The following is a 20,935-nucleotide window of genomic DNA, read 5'->3' on the forward strand; positions in this document are numbered from 1 at the left end:
GCATTTTCAAAAATATGGGCCCAAGCTGCATGCCAAAAAATGAGTAAATGTATGCATAAGTTGAAGCTGTCGTCCCATCTCCTTCATTCAACCCCCATTGGTTAATTTACAATTGGTCATGCATTTTCTGCACACATTTGAGACCTTAGATCGGCAGTTTTATCACATTCCCTCAAAACTCAAATTCTCCATTCCTTTCCATTACTGAGTTCTTGATCACTTTGAATAAATAAGAATTTTTGGGGGGCTGCATCCTCTCTCATTTCAAAAGGGTTTTTTTTTATATTATTTTTTGTTTGCTCCTCCATATGTTAGAGGAATTATAGTCCTTCAACATACCGCCAAATATTTTTGTAAAACATATAATTAGAGATTTTTGTAATCTGCATTCAGAATCTTAAATGTCAAATTGCAAGTGTTCCAGGCATTTTCTCACATGCATTGATGCCTATTGCAGTCTACAAGCCCCTTCTTGCTCTTCTGTGTAAAACTGATTAGGAACAATGTAACCCTGCCTTTGGGAAAGGTATCAAACCAAAGTGCATGTTTTTGGAGTTCAGAAAAATACTTAAATGAACGTAGTTTGGAGGATGAAAAGTCTGTCCAGGTGAACAGCTTGCCAAGTCATGCCTAGTTTTCATAAAATGGAACTGATTACAGCCACTCTTTATATGGTTCCTACAGGTCACAGCCGCTGCTTACGTCAAAACAATCACTGTGGGGACCTCTACTGAAGAGGAGAGGGGAGTTGTGTCACATTTGGTTTGCAAGTCTCACTTTGGTCACCTTTGAAATAGTCAAATTTCCAAACAGTTATTTCATATACTTGGGTTGGGTGGGAGAGAGAGAGGAAGAAATTGACGGGATAAATTAGAAAAGAAGCATAGTATTGAGAGAGATTTCTTGGTGGGGAGAAGTAAGGAGACACAGAAAATAGAGGTGGCAGATAAAATGTAAAAAAGAGAGAGAGAGATAAGGGTATTGAAAGGAGAAAATGAAAAAAGAATACAGACCCTGAAAGTCAACACTAGAAATAATCAATTATAGGAAAGAGGAGAAAGGAAAAGAGAAGTGAACCAGGAAGGGACAGAAGAGAAGAGAAGTGAAACAAAAGCTAGAAACATAGTACATTTCATCCTTACAATTGCATCACATAGAAAGCTGACTGGCAATATGAACTGAATAAATAACACAGAGTAGTTTTATTCCTTTAAATTGGAGGGGGCATGGCACTGGGGGAGGAGGGGAGTGGTAACAGTGATATTTAATTCTGCTTAGTAGGCTAAGACCTTGGGGCTGTAGGTGCCTGATGCAATTTTCAGGCTCTCCCCATGATCTCCTGATTAGCTAGAGTTCTCAGCTAAGAGGAGTAACAGGAGCTCCCGACCCTAAACTGGCACGTGCCTAGCTTTAGCATCAGTGAAAACTTAAGCCCAATTTCCTGAGGCATTAAAACAACTGAATAACTCTTAAAATGTCATAGTGCATTATTTATCCATAAAATCATATAACCTTACTGAATGCCTCATATGCTTTTATATATATTCCTGTAAAAGTAGAGAGCAGCGTTTGCAAGAATGAAGAATAAAGGAAAAGAGTCATTATGAACAGTTAATACACATCATCCAGTTCCATCACCTCAAAGATGCGATGCTGCCAGTCTTCACAAGTGAAGATTTCGGCTGGTTGTTACTTGGATGCATGTACTCCTGTCAGGCCTTGAGGTCTCAAACCTGTAGCCATGGGAGTGCTGGGGGGGGAGTCATACTCCAGTCTTCCACCTGGCAACTTTCAGACAGGGACCAGGGTTGATGAAGCCCAACTGGGGCACAAGCCATGCCCCTATGCTCTGACTGGGAGAGCTCCAAGTCTCCTGATTGGGCCACAGCCCCTCTATACGCCAGAGGAGAAAAAGGGAAATTTTTCTCCGGTAGTAGGAAGAGGGCCTGAAATATAAGCCCTTTTATTAGAAGCCTAGTATGAGGCCTGAGGCCTAAACTAAAGTAGTGGTCAAAGCTTTGCTGCTATAAAGCAAAGTTAAGTTGTGATGAAAAGGCAAGGCCTGCTCACAGAGGCTAATATTGCAGAAAAGACGGTTACTCACCTTTGTAACTGTTGTTCTTCGAGATGTGTTGCTCACATCCATTCCAGTTAGGTGTGCGCGCCGCGCGTGCACGTTCGTCGGAAACTTTTTACCCTAGCAACTCCAGTGGGCCGGCAGGTCGCCCCCTGGAGTGGCGCCGCCATGGCGCCCAATATATATCCCTGCCGGCCCGCCCGCTCCTCAGTTCCTTCTTGCCGGCTACTCCGACAGTGGGGAAGGAGGGCGGGTGTGGAATGGATGTGAGCAACACATCTCGAAGAACAACAGTTACAAAGATGAGTAACCGTCTTTTCTTCTTCGAGTGATTGCTCACATCCATTCCAGTTAGGTGACTCCCAAGCCATACCTAGGCGGTGGGGTCGGAGTGAGAAGTCGCGGCACGGAGCACTGCAGTTCCGAAGGCCGCATCCTCCCTCGACTGCTGGACCAGGGCGTAGTGGGAAGCAAAGGTGTGGACCGATGACCAGGTCGCTGCCCGACAGATTTCCTGGATGGGCACGCGGGCGAGGAAAGCCAGCGACGACGCCTGCGCCCTGGTAGAATGCGCAGTCACACGGCCCGTAGGGACATGGGCCAAGTCATAACAGGTCCTGATACAGGACGTAACCCAAGAGGATACCCTCTGGGAGGAGATAGGAAGCCCTTTCATACGATCTGCTACCGCCACGAAAAGCTGGGGGGATTTTCGGAAGGGCTTAGTTCTCTCTATGTAGAACGCGAGAGCCCTACGGACATCCAGCGAGTGGAGCTGCTGCTCCCTGCCTGAGGAGTGAGGTTTTGGGAAAAAAACCGGAAGGAAAATCTCTTGGTTGACGTGGAAGGCTGAGACCACCTTGGGCAGAAAAGCAGGGTGTGGTCTCAGCTGCACCTTGTCCTTGTGGAAGACCGTATATGGGGGGTCTACCACAAGAGCTCGGAGCTCCGACACCCGTCTAGCTGAGGTGATAGCCACTAGAAAGGCAGTTTTCCAAGAGAGGTAGAGCAGGGAGCAAGTAGCTAACGGCTCAAAGGGGGGCCCCATGAGCCGGGACAACACCAGGTTAAGATCCCAGGTTGGAGCAGGGGGACGGACGTTAGGGAATAAACGTTCCAGCCCTTTCAGGAATCTCGACACCGTCGGGTGAGAAAAAACGGAGCGACCGTCCGCACCCGGGTGAAAGGTGGAGATAGCTGCTAGGTGGACTCGCAATGACGATAAGGCCAGACCTTGCCCTTTGAGGGACCAAACGTAGTCTAAGATTTCGGTTATCGAAACTTCCATAGGGCGGAGATTTCTCTCTACGCACCAACAGGAGAAGCGCTTCCATTTCGCCGAATATGTGGCTCTTGTGGACGGTTTCCTGCTGCTCAAGAGCACCTCTTTCACAGGCGTGGAGCAGCGCAGCTCGGAACCAGTCAGCCACGCAGGAGCCACGCCGCTAGGTGCAGCGACTGCAGGTCTGGGTGACAGAGGGTCCCGTGGTCCTGGGTAATCAGGTCCGGATGAAGGGGCAGGGGAACTGGGTCGGCTATGGCCAAGTCCAGCAGCACGGTGTACCAGTGCTGCCTGGGCCATGCCGGGGCCACCATGATCACGAGAGCCCTGTCTCTGCGCACCTTCAGGAGGACCTTGTGGACCAGAGGGAACGGGGGAAACGCATAGTACAGGTGGGTTGACCACTGGATGAGGAAGGCATCCGCTATCGACCCCGGCTCCCTGCCCTGAAAGGAGCAGAACGCTTGGCACTTCCTGTTCCCCTTGGACGCGAAGAGGTCCACCCGGGGATAACCCCACCTCCGGAAAATGGAGAGAGCGACGTCCGGGCGAAGGGACCACTCGTGTGACAGGAAGGATCTGCTCAATCGATCCGCCAGCGTGTTCCGTACTCCAGGGAGGAAGGAAGCCCTGAGGTGAATGGAGTGGGCTACGCAAAAGTCCCAGAGTCGTATCGCCTCGTGGCACAGGGAGGAGGACCTGGTGCCGCCCTGCTTGTTGATATAGTACATGGTCGTCGTGTTGTCCGTGAACACGGCGGCACAACGACCCTGAAGCTGATGACAGAACGCTTGACAAGCAAGGCGGACCGCTCTCAACTCCCGCATGTTGATGTGTAGCCCCACCTCCTCCTGGGACCACAGGCCCTGTGTCCGCAGGGCCCCTAGGTGGGCCCCCCAGCCTAGATCTGAGGCATCCGTTGTCAGGGATACCGAGGGCTGAGAGGGGTGGAAGGGAAGACCCGCACATAATACGGACTGGTCTAACCACCAGCCGAGAGAATCTAAGACCTTCTGGGGGATTGTGACTAACATGTCTAACGGTTGCCTTGCCGGCCTGTAATGACTGATAAGCCACAGCTGGAGAGGCCTCATGTGGAGCCGAGCGTAGTCGGTCACAAAGGTGCACGCCGCCATGTGGCCTAACAGGGTTAGACATGTCCTCACTGACGTCAATGGGGCTGACCGCAAACGTTGAACGATCGCCGCCATGGTCTGAAACCGTTGCAGAGGCAGGGAGGCCCTGCCCACAGTGGCGTCCAGGACGGCCCCGATAAATTCCACCTTCTGCGTGGGCCTCAGGGTGGATTTGTCTGTGTTTATCAAGAGGCCCAGACTTGCAAACATGCCGGTGATCACGCGGACATGGCTGTTGACTTGCTGTTCCGACGTGCCCCGAATCAACCAGTCGTCCAGATAAGGGAACACGTGGACACGGTTGCGCCGAAGATGCGCCACGACAACTGCCATGCATTTTGTAAACACCCTCGGGGCCGTGGACAGGCCGAATGGGAGGACTGCAAACTGATAATGAAGAGCCCCACAACGAAGCGGAGAAAGCGTCTGTGGCGTGGCCAAATGGCAATGTGGAAATACGCGTCCTACATGTCGAGGGCGGCGTACCAGTCTCCCGGATCCAGGGATGGAATAATGGTCCCCAGGGATACCATGCGGAACTTCAACTTCACGAGGTATTTGTTGAGTTCTCGCAGGTCGAGGATAGGCCTGAGGCCCCCCTTGGCCTTGGGGATCAGAAAGTAGCGGGAATAAAACCCCTTGCCTTTCTCGTTTTCCGGAACCGCCTCTATAGCTCCTTTGCTGAGGAGCGTCTGCACCTCCTGCCGAAGGAATTGCTCGTGAGAGGGGTCCCTGAAGAGGGACGAGGAAGGAGGGCGGGAAGGAGGAAATGAAACAAACTGCAGGCGGTATCCCGTCTGCACCATGCTCAAGACCCAGCGGTCCGATGTTATTTGGGACCACGCCGGGAGGAAAAACGAAAGGCGGTTGGAAAACGGGGGGGAAGGATCCATAGGGGAAACTGTTACCGCGCCCTCGGGCGCACCTTCAAAATGAAGGCTTAGGACCAGGCGGGGGTTTTGAGGAGCCTTGGTTCTGCCCCCCTTGGTTCCCCGACTGTCTGCGCCTTCCGTTCCTGCCGCGGCGCCTGTAAAGGTCCTGCCGCTGGCGGAACTGGGAAAACGGCCTACGTTGCTGCTGTTGTTGCGACCTAAAGGGTCTACGCTGCGTCACGGGGGTGTGCATCCCGAGGGACCGCATAATAACCCGGTTGTCTTTTAGACTCTTGAGTCTGGGGTCTGTCTTATCAGAAAACAGGCCCTGGCCTTCGAAAGGAAGGTCCTGTATGGTATGCTGGAGCTCCGGCGGAAGTCCGGAAACCTGCAGCCAGGAGATGCGACGCATCGTAACTCCTGACGCGAGGGTACGGGCAGCCGAGTCCGCAGCGTCCAAGGAGGCTTGTAAGGCCATGCGTGCGACCTTCTTGCCGTCGTCCAAGATGGCCGTAAACTCTTGGCGAGCATCCTGTGGCAGCAGCTCCTTAAATTTGTCCACTGCCACCCAGGAATTAAAGGCATATCTGCTCAGCAGGGCCTGCTGGTTGGAGACCCTGAGCTGCAGCGCCCCAGCCGAATACACCTTACGGCCAAGGAGGTCCATCCGCCTGGCTTCTCTGGATTTGGGGGCTGGAGCCTCCTGGCCGTGACGCTCCCTATCGTTCACTGATTGCACCACCAGTGAACCCGGAGTCGGGTGTACATGGAGATATTCGTATCCCCTAGAAGGGGCCATGTACTTCCTCTCGACTCCTTTCGCTGTCGGAGGGATGGAGGCCGGGGACTGCCAGATGGTATTGGCGTTGGCCTGGATGGTCCGTATGAAGGGCAGGGCGACCCTGGTGGGAGCATCAGAAGAGAGGATGGTTACAATTGGATCCTCTATCTCCGAGACCTCCTCTGCCTGCAGACTCAGATTTTGAGCCAAGCGCCTGAGGAGGTCTTGGTGCGCCCTGAGATCCAGCGGGGGGGGACTGTTGGAGGAGGTACCCGCCACCACCTCATCCGGGGAGGAGGAAGATGAGACCCCAGGCACGAGAGTGTCTAACTGAGGGTCTTCCTCAGCCCTCGCCTCTGCCTCCGGAGCCGCAGCGGAGTCCTGCTGCTTGGACCCTTCCTCCCCTTCCGGGGAGGGAGGGGGGCGAGACAACGAGGCTTCAGGGGCCCTACGCTCCGCAGTCGCCGGTCTAGCAGGGAGCTGCTGGGGGCCCTGGGCCTGATGGTATGCCCAGGGTGTCCAGAATCCCCACTGTTGTGGGCCTTGGTCCTGCAGCGGCGGATCACCGAACAGCGCCGCCTGCCTGTCGGTGCCCAGCGCATACCCGCTGTCCGTCTGGGAAGATACGGACGGCTGTCTCGAGGGCCATGGTGGGGCCGACCCTGGATGGTAAGGGTCTGCGCGGGCCGGCACGGAGGATCGTCTCGGTGCCGGGGACCGGTGCCGGGAGTCATATCGGTGCCGGGATCGGGATCGGGACCGGGATCTGTCACGGTGCCAGGATCCTGATCGGTACCGGGCGCCGCTTCGGTGCCGGGACCTGCCACCAGCGCGGTGCCGGGAGGTCGACCGGGACCTGCCACCAGCTCGGTGCCGGGAGGTCGACCGAGACCGGGACCTGCCACCAGCTCGGTGCCGGGAGGTCGACCGGTGCGGCGAGTAGCGTCGGGACCCGCTCCTGGAATCGCGGTGCCGGTGTCGACGACTGGAGCCTGACCGCGACCGTCTCGATGCCGACCGGTGCCGCGAGTGCGACCGGTACCGCTGAGGGGAGCGGTGCCGGGACTGCGAGCGGCGTCGGGATCTGGAGCGCCCAAGACGTCGGGACCTGGATCGTGAACGACTGTCTCTGGGCGGTGCCGATATCATGGGCTTGCCTCTGGACACGACCCGCACCGGAGGTACCGGGGGTGGCAGCCGAGTGGGCTCAGTCAGGGCAATAAGGTCCCGAGCCGAGGCGAAGGTCTCCGGTGTGGACGGGACCACTATCTCAACCCCAGATCTCATGGGGGAGCTCGGCGGTACCGGACTCAAAGGACCTGCCGGGCCCGGAGTCAACGGTGCTGACGGTGCCGGCGGCGCCACGGCCGATGTCGAGGCCGGGCGCTCTAGCCGGGTCTTCCTGGCCGGAGTATCAGACTTCGACGGCCTTGGCTCTGACTCCAGTGCCGGAGAGGGTCGGTGCCGAGGAGTCTTCTCGGTGCCGGAGCGATCCGGTGCCGGTGCCGATACCACGGCCTGCGAAGCCGTCGGGTCAAGTGCCGCCTCCATTAGGAGAGTTCGGAGCCTTTGATCCCTCTCCTTCTTTGTCCTCGGCTTAAAGGCCTTACAGATGCGGCACTTGTCAGATCTGTGCGATTCCCCGAGGCACTTCAGGCACGCTTCGTGGGGATCGCTGGTAGGCATGGGCTTCTTGCAGGCCGCACACTGCTTGAAGCCCGGCGAAACAGGCATGAGCCTGGCGCCGGGTGCCGGGAAGGGCTAAGCCCCCGGCAAAGAACTACTTAGCAACTATTTAACTTAACTATCTGCTTAACAAACTAATTAACAACTATAATGGAACTAGAGATGAACGATAGATAAACGATAGAGAACTAGGAGAGCTAGGGACGTGGAGGACAGCTATGCCGCGCTCCACAGTTCCAACGACCGACACGGCGGTAAGAAGGAACTGAGGAGCGGGCGGGCCGGCAGGGATATATATTGGGCGCCATGGCGGCGCCACTCCAGGGGGCGACCTGCCGGCCCACTGGAGTTGCTAGGGTAAAAAGTTTCCGACGAACGTGCACGCGCGGCGCGCACACCTAACTGGAATGGATGTGAGCAATCACTCGAAGAAGAAACAGATATTCCAAAGAAGTGCTAGGCACAGGCCATGCATGTAAACACATTCCAGAAGGGTGGTACCAGAACACCCCAATACTAGCACATTCCCCAAAGATAACAGGAGCATGCTGACCCATCTTAAAGATAAGGTCAGAATAACAACATGATGGATAGAGATGTTTTGATCAAAACAACAGGTACAAGGTGATGGGCGGTAACTAGCTACATCAGAAGATGTCAATTAACTACATCAGAGTGGCAATATTAACCTGTTTGTACTGATGGATACAATGGAGTCTCAGGAGGAGTGTCTTTGGCCAGCCTAGAGGGCAGTGGAAAGTCCTGTCACTGATTGAGCTGCATCCATTGCCATGGGCATACATGTGCTAGTGTAACTATAGACATTGATCCAGGGAGCTAGGACCGTTCTTCATTCACAATAAACCTGGCTGCCTGCCTTCGTACCTTAACGTATCTAGTGGTCATTGGGTGGTTCGCTCAAGGTCTGCTGCAGAGCTGGGACAGCATACAAGGAGAACACACACACACACAGCCAAACATCTAACATCACTTACAACTGGACTTCACCCTGCCACAGACTGTCGGTTTGGCATTTACCTGTTCTTGACCTCCTGGTATCCTGACTCAGCCTGAATCTTGGTAACTGCCTCCTGCCCTCTGGTTTGTCTCTGAATTCTCATCTCCTGGTATTCCAACCTGGCCTGATTCCTGGTAATTGGCTCCTGGCCCCTCGGCCCATGCCTAACGTTAATCCCTAGGCCAGGCCACCCGCACCCCGGTCTTGACAGCTTGTACAGACCCCTGTAACCCACAGGAGTGGGTCCCCTGTGAGAGGAATGGATCCAGCAGCCCAGCCACTGCCTCCGAATCACTGGACTCACCAGAATGGGCCACCTGCCTTAATGTGGCTAACCAAGTCCTGCAAGATTGGGTTGAACAGCTGACCTGACTCTTGATCCCTGCCCTCCAGTTTGTCTCTCAATTCTGATCTCTTGGAGTTCCACCCCAGCTTGAGTCCTGGTAACTGGCTCCTAATGTTAACCCCTAGGATAAGTAATTATATTCACCTACCTAAATCCCTCCTACAATTACCATTGGATAATGCACCAAAATGATTGCAAATAGCTCTTGGCACTGCCTTTTCTCCTGGAGGAGGCTGCAGTATGTATATGCAGTATTCTTGCATATGGCTTGCAAAGAGCTTAGGGATCCTTTGCTCTATATATGTAAGATATTATTAGTGTTTTACCACTGACTTTAACTTTGTCTTCATCTTACACTTAGTCTATCCAAAAATAACATCTCACCTGTTCCAGAATCCAGCATTATTCTTATAATTCTGGGGCACAATGTTGGACAAGAAAAATGTTTCAGCCATAGCTTGCTGTATAAAGAAAGAAAATGGCGCCATGTTATTGAAATGCTATTGAGATGGGCTGAAAACAAAGCCAAAATTTAGGAGAGTTTGGAATCAGAACCCATATCTAGATCCAGACTTCACAGATGGACATTATTTACATAACGGGTAAAATCAAAATCCTAGATCAGAGCACCACCGAAGTATTGGGGCAGAAGTAGAGATGGAAAATTGGGATATGATCTTTGCAGCTCAGGCCCATCTATCATTCTACAGAAACATTCACATGTGTATCCATTTTTGGAGCCTGCAGACAAACAAAATAATACTTACGCATAACATTGAATGACAGTATGGAATTAAAGGGGCAATAGTTTGTAATTAGTTTGGGAGTAGCTGGCTGCCTTTTCTGAAGGGGAGGGAAATTTGCACTTATGGTTCTTATTTCCCAGATTGGTTCAATATGTTTTTGCCTTTATTTGTCAGGAAAGGTTTTACTTTGCCAACATTTTACAATTTAAAAAAGATATAGGATGCAGCTGGTGGAATGGTCATCAAGACCCTGACCATGCAAAGGCTTATGCACCTGTTTAACTTTACAAATTGTGAGCACAGTTAAGTAGGTGCATAAACATTTCAGGATAGAGGCCCAAATAATTCCAGAGTAGTAATCTTGGCCTTCTTCTGGTCCTATACATTTATAAATATGTGAAAAAACATGAAAGTAAAATCTTAGGCTCTTATTCTGCATCATATTATTTCATTTCATTTTTAAGTGCTCTTTCAGATTCTCCTGATTCATAGAAGGTAAGGATCTGGCAGCAATATTTAGAACAAAGCTTAGTACAGGTAGTGGTTGTACGGTGAAATATTCCAGTTAACATATCTAACCCTATTTAAATCCTGGGCTTCATTGTACAAGCTGCTAAACATGTTGAAATAGCTGGAAGAACCGACAAAGTCCATCAGTGACCCTTCCACTATAAGTAAAATGACCAGTGCATTAATCTACTATATAACAGTGCTGCCATCACCCTGCTCCATAGCATATTACATTTCAGGACAGGAATGCACTTTCAGTCTGCTTCCTAAATAGCAAATCATCTATATTATAGAACAAAATCAAACTAGGACCAGATAGAATCAAGGATGCTTTGTTAGTCAATGGATTAAGGGACCAATATTTTGGCATGCTTATGTTACAACTTCATAGATCAGGTAAGAAAAAACACTTTATGTAGACTTTAAGAGGACATCTAAGGCAAATGGTAAGGCAGTCCCTTAATGCACTGGTTTTCAGACTTTTTTCTGAGGACCCAGTTGAAGAAAATTATTGATGCCCATGACCCAACGGAACTGGGGATGAGAGGTTTGGGGTACGGGAGGGGCACAGGGTTCGGGCAGAGGATTGGGGTGCGGGGTTGAGGTCTGCGGGGTAGGGCCGGGAATGAGGGGTTCAGAGTGTGGGAGGAGGCTCTGGCTTGGGGCACAGGGTTGGAGTGCGGGAGGGGATCAGGGCTCTGGGCTGGGGCCAGGGTTGAAGGGTTTCAGGTGCAGGAGTGGTTTCAGGTTTGGAGAGGCTAAGGGCTGGGGCAAGGTCTTACCTCCAGCGGCTCCCGGTCAGCGGTGCTGCCTGGGTGCGGAGGCAGGCTTCCTGCCTGTCCTGGCACCACGGACCGCACTGCACCCTGGAAGTGGCCAGCAGCAGGTCCAGCTCCTAGGTGGAGGCACACAAGCAGCTTCGTGCAACTCTCACTCTCACCCACAGGCACCACCACCCCCCAGTGCTCACTGGCTAGTTCCCAGCCAATGGGAGTGGGGAGCCAGTGCTCGGGGCAGGGGCAGCGCGTGGTGACCTGTGGCCCCCCTGCCTAGAAGCCGGACACCCTGCTGGCAGCTTCCAGGGTGCAGCGCGATGTCAGAATAGGTAGGCACTAGCCTGCCTTAGCTAGGCAGCACCGCCAATGGGACTTTTAATGTCCTGGTCGGCAGTGCTGACCACAGCGACCCAGTGTCTGACATACCAGGACCCAGTACTGGGTCGCGACTCGAACTTGGAGAAACTCTGCTTTAATTCACTTCATACACAGAATTAGAAAGGGAACAGACATTTAATCCATCTCAATTATTCCCCTGCCAGCGCAGGTCAGCTCTTTACAGTATGTTTGCTAGTGATTTGTCCATCAAGGTTTAAATATCTCAGTACTTGTTGGCTAAGAGGACAGTGCTGCTTTCCTCCACTCATTTACTAACTAAGAATCAGAAGAGACCTTTAAGGTGTGATAGGTAAATCATTCCCATGTTACAGATAGAGAAGCCAGGGCATAGAAAGTTGTGAGTTGCTCAGTTTCACACGGCAAGTCTACAGCACAATCAGGATGAAAACCCAGAACTCCTGATTCCATATCTTGTCCCTCAACAAGTAGGCCATGCTTCCTCTCAAAAACACCCCCATTACAAATAAATTTTAGATCACTCTCCCACTGACAGACATACATTAAGAAGGATTCTTACTGTTGAATATTTGTTATCTCCTGCTGGTGCCATATGTCCTCGTGACCACCCACTCCCAAGGTAGTCTTCATTGACAGCACTAAACATGAGAGGGATACTAGGATCTGGTCTGAATTTGCAGTGCCTTCGATCTGCGTTGCCTGAGGAACAGTATACTAAATAGTTAGGTTATTAGCGAAACATCATCATTACAGAATAAAAAAAGAGCTGTTTCCCAATGTGCCTTCCCAAACTGCTTACATTTCAGGATTCTACACGTGATCTGAGTATTATTTTCCACCTCAACTTTGACAGAACTATGTCTTAATCAGGGAAGCAATCAGACATATATCAAAATTGCATGTCTCAAGCTGTTTAATTTCAATTGGCTGGTTAGTTTGATTCTGATACTTTGGACAACATTTTAACATGTCAGATGGTTACAGACACTTGAATACAATTGTAAAATTACTGCTTTCATCTTTTATGAACTAGTGAAGTCAATGGGACTACTTTTAGTCAGTTCAAAGTGCTCTCAGCATCATGTCTGTAGTTTTGAAAGCTACCCTGAAGATTGTGACTGAGATATAGCCAAAGGGATGCTACTTATTTTGCAGTTATACAGGTACCTTTGTTACCAATAAAAACTTGCAATATTAAAACGTAATAATTCTATAAATTTAAATTAAGACGGTTGTATATTATTTGCATTTCATTCAGATGGTGAAAACAGTTTAGTGGAACTGAAGCAACGTAAGTAACGGGTTACAAAGAGTATGTGTTACATACTGAGAAACATATGTAATACAATGTGTTACATTAATTATTTGATTTTGCTCAGTTGATCCCACTTGATTCAACTTTCCCAAAAATGTTATTTCAGGGCTACATATTACATACTCCTATTTTTCTGGCACTTTCTATATTATCTAAATCTCTCACAGAGCTATTCTGATTAATTCAGCCTGATCCTGTGCAAAGACAAACATGGGGTAGATTCTCAACTGGTGTAAACTGTGATAGCTCCATTGAATAGAGCTAAAACAATTTACAGTAGCTGAAGATTTGCCCCAGGATCACCTTGAAGAACTTGAGTAATCCCACTGCCTCCAATGGGATGTTCCAGTGAGTGAAGTTAAGCATGTTTGCAGATGGGTGTGGCGTTGGGGCCTTAGTTTATGTAGTTTCATTTTACATTGGCAGCCTCACAGTCATTAACTTCACCTTTTAAGACTCACTTCTGCAAGGTCACCTACAAAAAATGAGTGTTTCAGATGTACACACAGCCGCTGAATCACCAGCCATGTGTCTGTGTAAACTGTACAATCACCTCAGCCTGTACCTGTAACTCTTGTCCTTCCTGACCCCTCCCCTTCAAGCTGTATGGAATATACTCAAACCGTCACATCTGTCATGTAAGCCCCGATCCTGCAGAGAAATCCTTCAATGTGATCCCTTCTGCCAGCTCACAGTCCCACTAAGGAAAATGCGACTCAGAACAGGCACAAGGACTTACACTGGCAGATTCCTTTTACAGTTCTAGGGTCATTAATCCAGCACTTCCATGTAGCCTCACTGACTTTGGTGAGACTGAGCGGGCATAAGGATCCACCTCCACAGAGCCCATTGCAGGATTGGTATTTTCTGTGACGTGCCTATCCCACTTGTGGATGCCATCAAAATAAACAAACACACACATACATACCCAGTGTCTTGTGTTTTGAAATATGTTCAATCACCCATCTAGGCACCCGTTTTGCCTGATCATAAGACAGTGCATGATTTGTGTAACATCTGGTCTCTGTTCCAGCTACAGGGAATCCATACTGTTCCAGCAGAGACTCTTCCACTGGTTCTAAGGGGGGAACAAACAAAAAGTGACCCTCAGATGACACAGGGATTAGAAACAAAAGAGGGAGGGGAATGTCTCTCAGGTTTTCTATACATAGTATTGAATAACTCTCTATTTGAGTTGAACTGAAAACATATTTAAGACCAAAAAAAAGACACTTAAAAAAATAACTCATGTCCACCAGAGACACGTCCATGCTTGACACCAAACTTACGTTAAGTGTCTGGCTGGTGAGTCTTGCCCACATGCTCAGGGTTTAGCTGACTGCCATATTTGGGGTCGGGAAGGAATTTTCCTCCAGGGCAGATTGGCAGAGGCCCTGAGGGGTTTTCGCCTTCCTCTGCAGCATGGGGCACGGGTCACTTGCTGGAGAATTCTCTGCACCTTGAAGTTTTTAAACTATGATTTGAGGACTTCAGTGGTTCAGACATAGGTTAAGGGTTTGTTGAGGGAGTGGGTGGGTGAGATTCTGCGGCCTGTGTTGTGCAGGAGCTCAGACTAGACGATCATGATTTTCCCTTCTGACCTTAAAAGTCTATGACATTTAGAGTGTAAACCTGTAAGGATAACCCCCGCAATGAAGCCGGGGGGTTTGCTCTGGGGCTCTTCTGTGGCATTTCGGCAGCAAGGGGTCCGTTGGTGCCACGGAAGCCCCGGGGCGGATCCCCGCTGCCGAAGTGCCGCCAAAGCCCCGGACCACCGCCGGGTATTCAAATCAGGCCCCGCAGTTAATAAAGCCGGCCCTGAGTTTGGATGCCAGCATCATCAATGCTGTCCGCATCACATGGCTTGCTGTGCTCATCACAATCTTTGCCAAACCAGAGGTGAGCCATTTCCCCCTGAATGGACCTATGACAACGAGGGGCTGCTGAATCAGTACCCTCAGCCAGGAGGGACACCAACCACAGCTGGAGCTGGATGCACCCAGGCCACAGAAGTCAGGGATGCTTTGTGCTCCCACATTATGGACTTGCACGAGCCAATGATGTGATGGGGAAGAAGCTCATTGATTGTGAGAGGGTTTCAGTGCTGGGGAGGATGGGGGGATGATTGCCACGCAATGTTCTTATGAATGACATGACAACTTATCAAATGGGGGGTTGATTTAAATATGGATTGATATAGCTAACTGTATTGAGGAACAGGGTTTGCATATTAATTTCTAATTGTCCTTGATCATGTGCTCACCTTTATTATTTGAAATACACTCCGTAGAATGTGATGCCGTGACAGCAATAAGCTTTCTTTGATAAAAAGCTTTATTTATAAATACGTATTTAACTGCCCACTGCCCCTTCACCCACCACCAGGCAGGCCAGCTGCCTATTACCACACCAAAACACAAGTAACAACAGAACCTCCTGCTGTTGTATGTCCTCCAGTCCCCCATTCTCTTTTCCCTTCTTTCCCCGTTTGTTGCACTGGGGGAGGTAGTGGAGGTATTGACAGGGGAGGGGGGAAATAGAGAGGACTGCATGGGGCAAAGCTGCCCTGCCCAGCTATGCCTGAGGCCCAATTGCACGGGACACCAATCATGGAGTTTTCCACACTGTTTCTGGACAACATCTTAAGGTACCCGGAGAGGACTCAGGCTATAGTGTGAGTGATGCAGCAAGAACCAGCACTCTTGCAGCCGTTAGTGATATCAGCCGTTCAAACAGTTCTTTCTGCTTAACTATGTCTTCCACCCTTAGGCCTGGTCTACGCTACGCGTTTATACTGAATTTAGCAGCGTTAAACCGATTTAACGCTGCACCCGTCCACATAATGAGGCTCTTTATATCGATATAAAGGGCTCTTAATACCGGTTTCTGTACTCCTCCCTGACGAGGGGAGTAGCACTGAAATCGGTATTGCCATGTCAGATTAGGGTTAGTGTGGCTGCAAATCGACGATATTGGCCTCCAGACACTATCCCACAGTGCATCATTGTGACCGCTCTGGACAGCAATCTGAACTCGGATGCACTGGCCAAGCAGACAGGAAAAGCCCCGCAAACTTTTGAATTTAATTTCCTGTTTGCCCAGCTTGGAGCACCGCTCAGCATAGGTGACCATGCAGTCCCAAATCCAAAAAGAGCTCCAGCATGGACCGTATGGCAGATACTGGATCTGATCGCTGTATGAGGAGAGAAATCTGTTCTATCACAGCTCCGCTCCAAAAGACGAAATGCCAAAGCATTTGAAAACATCTCCAAGGCTATGATAGACAGAGGCCACAGCAGGGACTCAACACAGTGCTGTGTGACAAGCGTAACAGAAAGCCAAAGAATCAAATGGATGCTCATGGAGGGAGGGAGGGAGGGAGGGAGGGAGGACTGAGGACTCCAGCTATCCCACAGTTCCCGCAGTCTCGGAAAAGTATTTGCATTCTTGGCTGAGCTCCCAGTGTCTGAAGGGTCAAAAACATTGTCACGGGTGGTTCAGGGTATATGTCGTCAATTTCCTCCCCCCCATGAAAGAAAAGGGGAAAAAATCGTTTCTCGCTTTTTTTCAATGTCACTGTATGTCTACTGGATGCTGCTGGCAGATGCGGCGCTGCAACGCTCAACAGCAGCATCCCCTCCTTTCCCTTCCCTGATGGCAGACGGTGCAATAGGCTTGGTAACTGTCTCTGCTACCTTGCAAAGGCAAATAAATGCTGCTGTGTAGCACTGCAGTACCGCCTCTGTCAGTAGCATCCAGTACACATACGGTGACAGTGACAAAAGGCAAAACAGGCTCCATGGTTGCCATGCTATGGTGCCTGCCAGGGCAATCCAGGGAAAAAGGGTGCTAAATGATGGTCTGCCATTGCTTTCACAGAGGAAGGAATGAGTGACGACATTTACCCAGAATCACTTGCGACACTGTTTTTGCCCCATCATGCATTGGGATCTCAACCCAGAATTCCAATGGGCGGGGGAGACTGCAGGAACTATGGATAGCTACCCACAGTGCAACGCTCCAGAAATCGACGCTAGCCTTGGTACATGGCCGCACACCGCCGAATTAATGTGCTTAATGTGGCAACATGCACTCGACTTTATATAATCTGTTTCCAGATACTGGTTTCTGTAAAATCGGAATAATCCCGTAGTCTAGACATACCCTTAGTTGCCTTGCATGTTCCAGGAACTGCAAAGCAAATGCCTGCTCCTGTGCTGAAACCCTGTTCTCAAGCTGTGCAGCCAGCCTGAACCTTTCTGCTTGCCTCTTCCCATGCCTTTCCTCTAACTTGGGGTACTGATGAGGTGAGAGGGGGTTGGTCTAGTGGGCAGGGCAGTGAGGAGGGTTTTGGGGTGCTGATGAGGTGAGGGGAGGGTGCTGTAGGGGAGCAGGGCAGTGATAAGGGTTTGGGGTGCAGACGAGGCACAGGGAGGGCAGTCTCAGGAGGCAGAGCTGTGAGGAGGGTTTGGGGTGCTGATGAGGCGAGGGTGGGAAGGTGGGTGGGGAGAGGGCAGCGAGCAGGGTTTGGGGTGCTGATGAGGCAAGGGGAGGTCGGTCTACGGGGGTACGGCAGTGAGGAGGGCTTGGGGTGCTGATGAGGAGAGGGGGGCCGGTTTGGGGGGGCAGGACAGTGAGGAGGGTTTGGGGTGCTGATGAGGTGAGGGGAGATTGATCTATGGGGGCAGGACAGTAAGGAGGGTTTGGGGTGCTGATGAGGCGGGGGGGGGCCAGTCTAGGGGGGACAGGGCAGTGAGGACAGTTTGTGGTGCTGATTGGGTGAGGGGGACCAGTCTGGGGGGGCAGGGCAGTGAGGAGGGTTTGGGGTGCTGATGAGGCGAGGGGGGGTCAGTCTGTGGGGGCAGGGCAGTGAGGAGGGTTTGGGGTGCTGAGGTGAGGGAGGGCCGGTTCGGGGGGGGCAGGGCAGTGAGGCGGGTTTGGGGTGCTGATGAGGCGAGGGGCGCCGGTCCGGGGGGCAGGGCAGTGAGGAGGGTTTGGGGTGCTGATGAGGTGAGGGGGGCCAGTCTGGGGTGAGCAGGGCAGTGAGGAGGGTTTGGGGTGCTGATGAGGCGAGGGGGGGCAGATCTGGGGGGCAGGGCAGTGAGAAGGGTTTGGGGTACTGATGAGGCGAGGGGGGGGCGGTCTAGGGGGGGCTGGGCAGTGAGGAGGGTTTGGGGTGCTGATGAGGCGAGGGGGGGCGGTCTAGGGGGGACCAGGCAGTGAGGAGGGTTTGGGGTACTGATGAGGCGAGGGGGGCCGGTCCGGGGGGGCAGGGCAGTGAGGAGGGTTTGGGGTGCTGATGAGGTGAGAGGGGGCAGATCTAGGGGGGGCAGGGCAGGGCAGTGAGGAGGGTTTGGGGTGCTGATGAGGCGAGGGGGGGTGGTCGAGGGGGGGCCGGGCAGTGAGGAGGGTTTGGGGTGCTGATGAGGCGAGGGGGACCAGTCTAGGGGGGCAGGGCAGTGAGGAGGGTTTGGGGTTCTGATGAGGCGAGGGGGGCTGATCTAGGGGGGCAGGGCAGTGAGAAGGGTTTGGGGTGCTGAGGCGGCGAGGGGGGTCAGATCGGGGGGGCGGGCAGTGAGAAGGATTTGGGGTGCTGATGAGGCGAGGGGGGGCAGGGCAGTGAGGAGGGTTTGGGGTGCTGATGAGGCGAGGGGGGCCGGTCTAGGGGGACAGGGCAGTGAGGAGGGTTTGGGGTGCTGATGAGGCGAGGGGGGGTAGATCGGGGGGGGCGGGCAGTGAGGAGGGTTTGGGGTGCTGAGGCGGCGAGGGGGGGCAGATCGGGGGGCGGGCAGTGAGGAGGGTTTGGGGTGCTGATGAGGCGAGGGGGGCCAGTCTGGGGTGAGCAGGGCAGTGAGGAGGGTTTGGGGTTCTGATGAGGCGAGGGGGGCTGGTCTAGGGGGGCAGGGCAGTGAGGAGGGTTTGGGGTGCTGATGAGGCGAGGGGGGGCAGTGAGGAGGGTTTAGGGTGCTGATGAGGCGAGGGGGGGCAGTGAGGAGGGTCTGGGGTGCTGAGGCGGCGGGGGGGCAGATCGGGGGGGCGGGCAGTGAGGAGGGTTTGGGGGGCTGAGGCGGCGGGGGGGCAGGTTTAGGGGGGGCAGGGCAGTGAGGAGGGTTTGGGGGGCTGATGAGGCGAGGGGGGGCTGGTCTAGGGGGGCAGGGCAGTGAGGAGGATTTGGGGTGCTGAGGTGGCGAGGGGGGGCAGATTGGGGGGGCGGGCAGTGAGGAGGGTTTGGGGTGCTGAGGCGGCGAGGGGGAGCATATGGGGGGGCGGGCAGTGAGGAGGGTTTGGGGTGCTGAGGCGGCGGGGGGGCAGATCGGGGGGGGCGGGCAGTGAGGAGGGTTTGGGGGGCTGAGGCGGCGGGGGGGCAGATCGGGGGGGCAGGCAGTGAGGAGGGTTTGGGGGGCTGAGGCGGCGGGGGGGGCAGTGAGGAGGGTTTGGGGTGCTGAGGTGGCGAGGGGGGGCTGGTCTGGGGGGCAGGGCAGTGAGGAGGGTTTGGGGTGCTGATGAGGCGAGGGGGGGTGGTCTAGGGGGGGCTGGGCAGTGAGGAGGGTTTGGGGTGCTGATGAGGCGAGGGGGGGCGGTCTAGGGGGGACCAGGCAGTGAGGAGGGTTTGGGGGGCTGATGAGGCGGGGGGGGCTGGTCCGGGGGGGCAGGACAGTGAGGAGGGTTTGGGGGGCTGATGAGGCGGGGGGGCTGCTCTAGGGGGGCAGGGCAGTGAGGAGGGTTTGGGGTGCTGATGAGGCGAGGGGGGGCGGTCTAGGGGGGACCAGGCAGTGAGGAGGGTTTGGGGGGCTGATGAGGCGGGGGGGGCTGCTCTAGGGGGGCAGGGCAGTGAGGAGGGTTTGGGGTGCTGATGAGGCGAGGGGGGGCAGTGAGGAGGGTTTGGGGTGCTGAGGCGGCGAGGGGGGCCGGTCTGGGGGGGCAGGGCAGTGAGGAGGGTTTGGGGTGCTGAGGCAAGGGGGGGCAGATCGGGGGGACGGGCAGTGAGGAGGGTTTGGGGTGCTGAGGCGGCGAGGGGGGGTAGATCGGGGGGGCGGGCAGTGAGGAGGGTTTGGGGTGCTGATGAGGCGAGGGGGGCAGTGAGGAGGGTTTGGGGTGCTGATGAGGCAAGGGGGGCCGGTCTAGGGGGGCAGGGCAGTGAGGAGGGTTTGGGGTGCTGAGGCGGCGAGGGGGGGTAGATCGGGGGGGCGGGCAGTGAGGAGGGTTTGGGGTGCTGAGGCGGCGAGGGGGGGTAGATCGGGGGGGCGGGCAGTGAGGAGGGTTTGGGGTGCTGAGGCGGCGAGGGGGGCCGGTCTGGGGGGGCAGGGCAGTGGGGGAAGGGCTCTGGGGCTAGCGGGGCGGGCACTCCCAGGGCAGAGCCTGCGGCGCTGCGCGCGGGCACTTCCTCCCCGCACCCCGCTCTTACCCTGCGGCCGCTCCCGCGGGGCCGCCGGCGCGGGGCCGGGCTGGCTGCGGAGGAGCCGCAGCGCGGCCAGGCCGGAGGCGGCGGCGCCCAGCGCGGCCCCGCAGACGAAGCCGCCTAGGAAGCGGCGCTTGGCGAATCGGGCGCCCGGAGTCCCCGCCATGGCCCGGCGGAGGGAAGGAGGCGGCGGCTCCAGCTCAGCGCTGTCCGCACAGAGCCCCCTGCCGGCCGGCCGGGGAGAGCAGCGGAGCCGCCCGGCCAGCCCCGGCCCCGGCCCCAGCCTGCCGGGAACCGCTGCGCCAGGGACCGGGCGTGAGGCCCGGGGCTCCCCACTAGCCCCAGTAAAGGCCCCTCGGTTTGCAGCCTAAGCCCGCTTCTTTTTTCCCTAAAATCTGCTGTGTGTAGGGAAGGGCTCTAGCCTGTTATGCATGAGGTCCGTGATGATCGCAAGGGTTGCTTCTGGCCTTGGACTATGTTATTCTAATCTGCACCCGACCCTTGCTGCTACCCGGAGCAGAGGCAATTTCTGTTCCCTAAAAGAGGCTTCTGCTGATAAGTTTAGTCTTTAGCGGAGATGGGTAACGCCGTGAGACCAAGGAAAAATTATGCTTAAGAAAAAATGAGGAAAAGC

General features: G+C 53.8%; 1 protein-coding gene across 1 annotated transcript in view; it reads right to left on the reverse strand.

Moving 5' to 3' along the window:
- EXOG (exo/endonuclease G) overlaps nucleotides 1-20,467 on the reverse strand; it is a 49,142-nt gene extending 28,675 nt beyond the window's left edge. The window contains exons 1-4 of the mRNA XM_030550012.1: nucleotides 20,308-20,467; nucleotides 13,831-13,980; nucleotides 12,147-12,286; nucleotides 9,583-9,659 (exon numbers count right to left, since the gene is read on the reverse strand). Of these exons, the coding sequence (XP_030405872.1) occupies nucleotides 9,583-9,659; nucleotides 12,147-12,286; nucleotides 13,831-13,980; nucleotides 20,308-20,467 (527 nt within the window). The remainder of the gene's footprint in view (nucleotides 1-9,582; nucleotides 9,660-12,146; nucleotides 12,287-13,830; nucleotides 13,981-20,307) is intronic.
- Between the last annotated feature and the right edge of the window lie 468 nt (nucleotides 20,468-20,935).

This window comes from Gopherus evgoodei, chromosome 2 (assembly GCF_007399415.2).
Source record: "Gopherus evgoodei ecotype Sinaloan lineage chromosome 2, rGopEvg1_v1.p, whole genome shotgun sequence".
Taxonomy (NCBI): domain Eukaryota; kingdom Metazoa; phylum Chordata; order Testudines; family Testudinidae; genus Gopherus; species Gopherus evgoodei.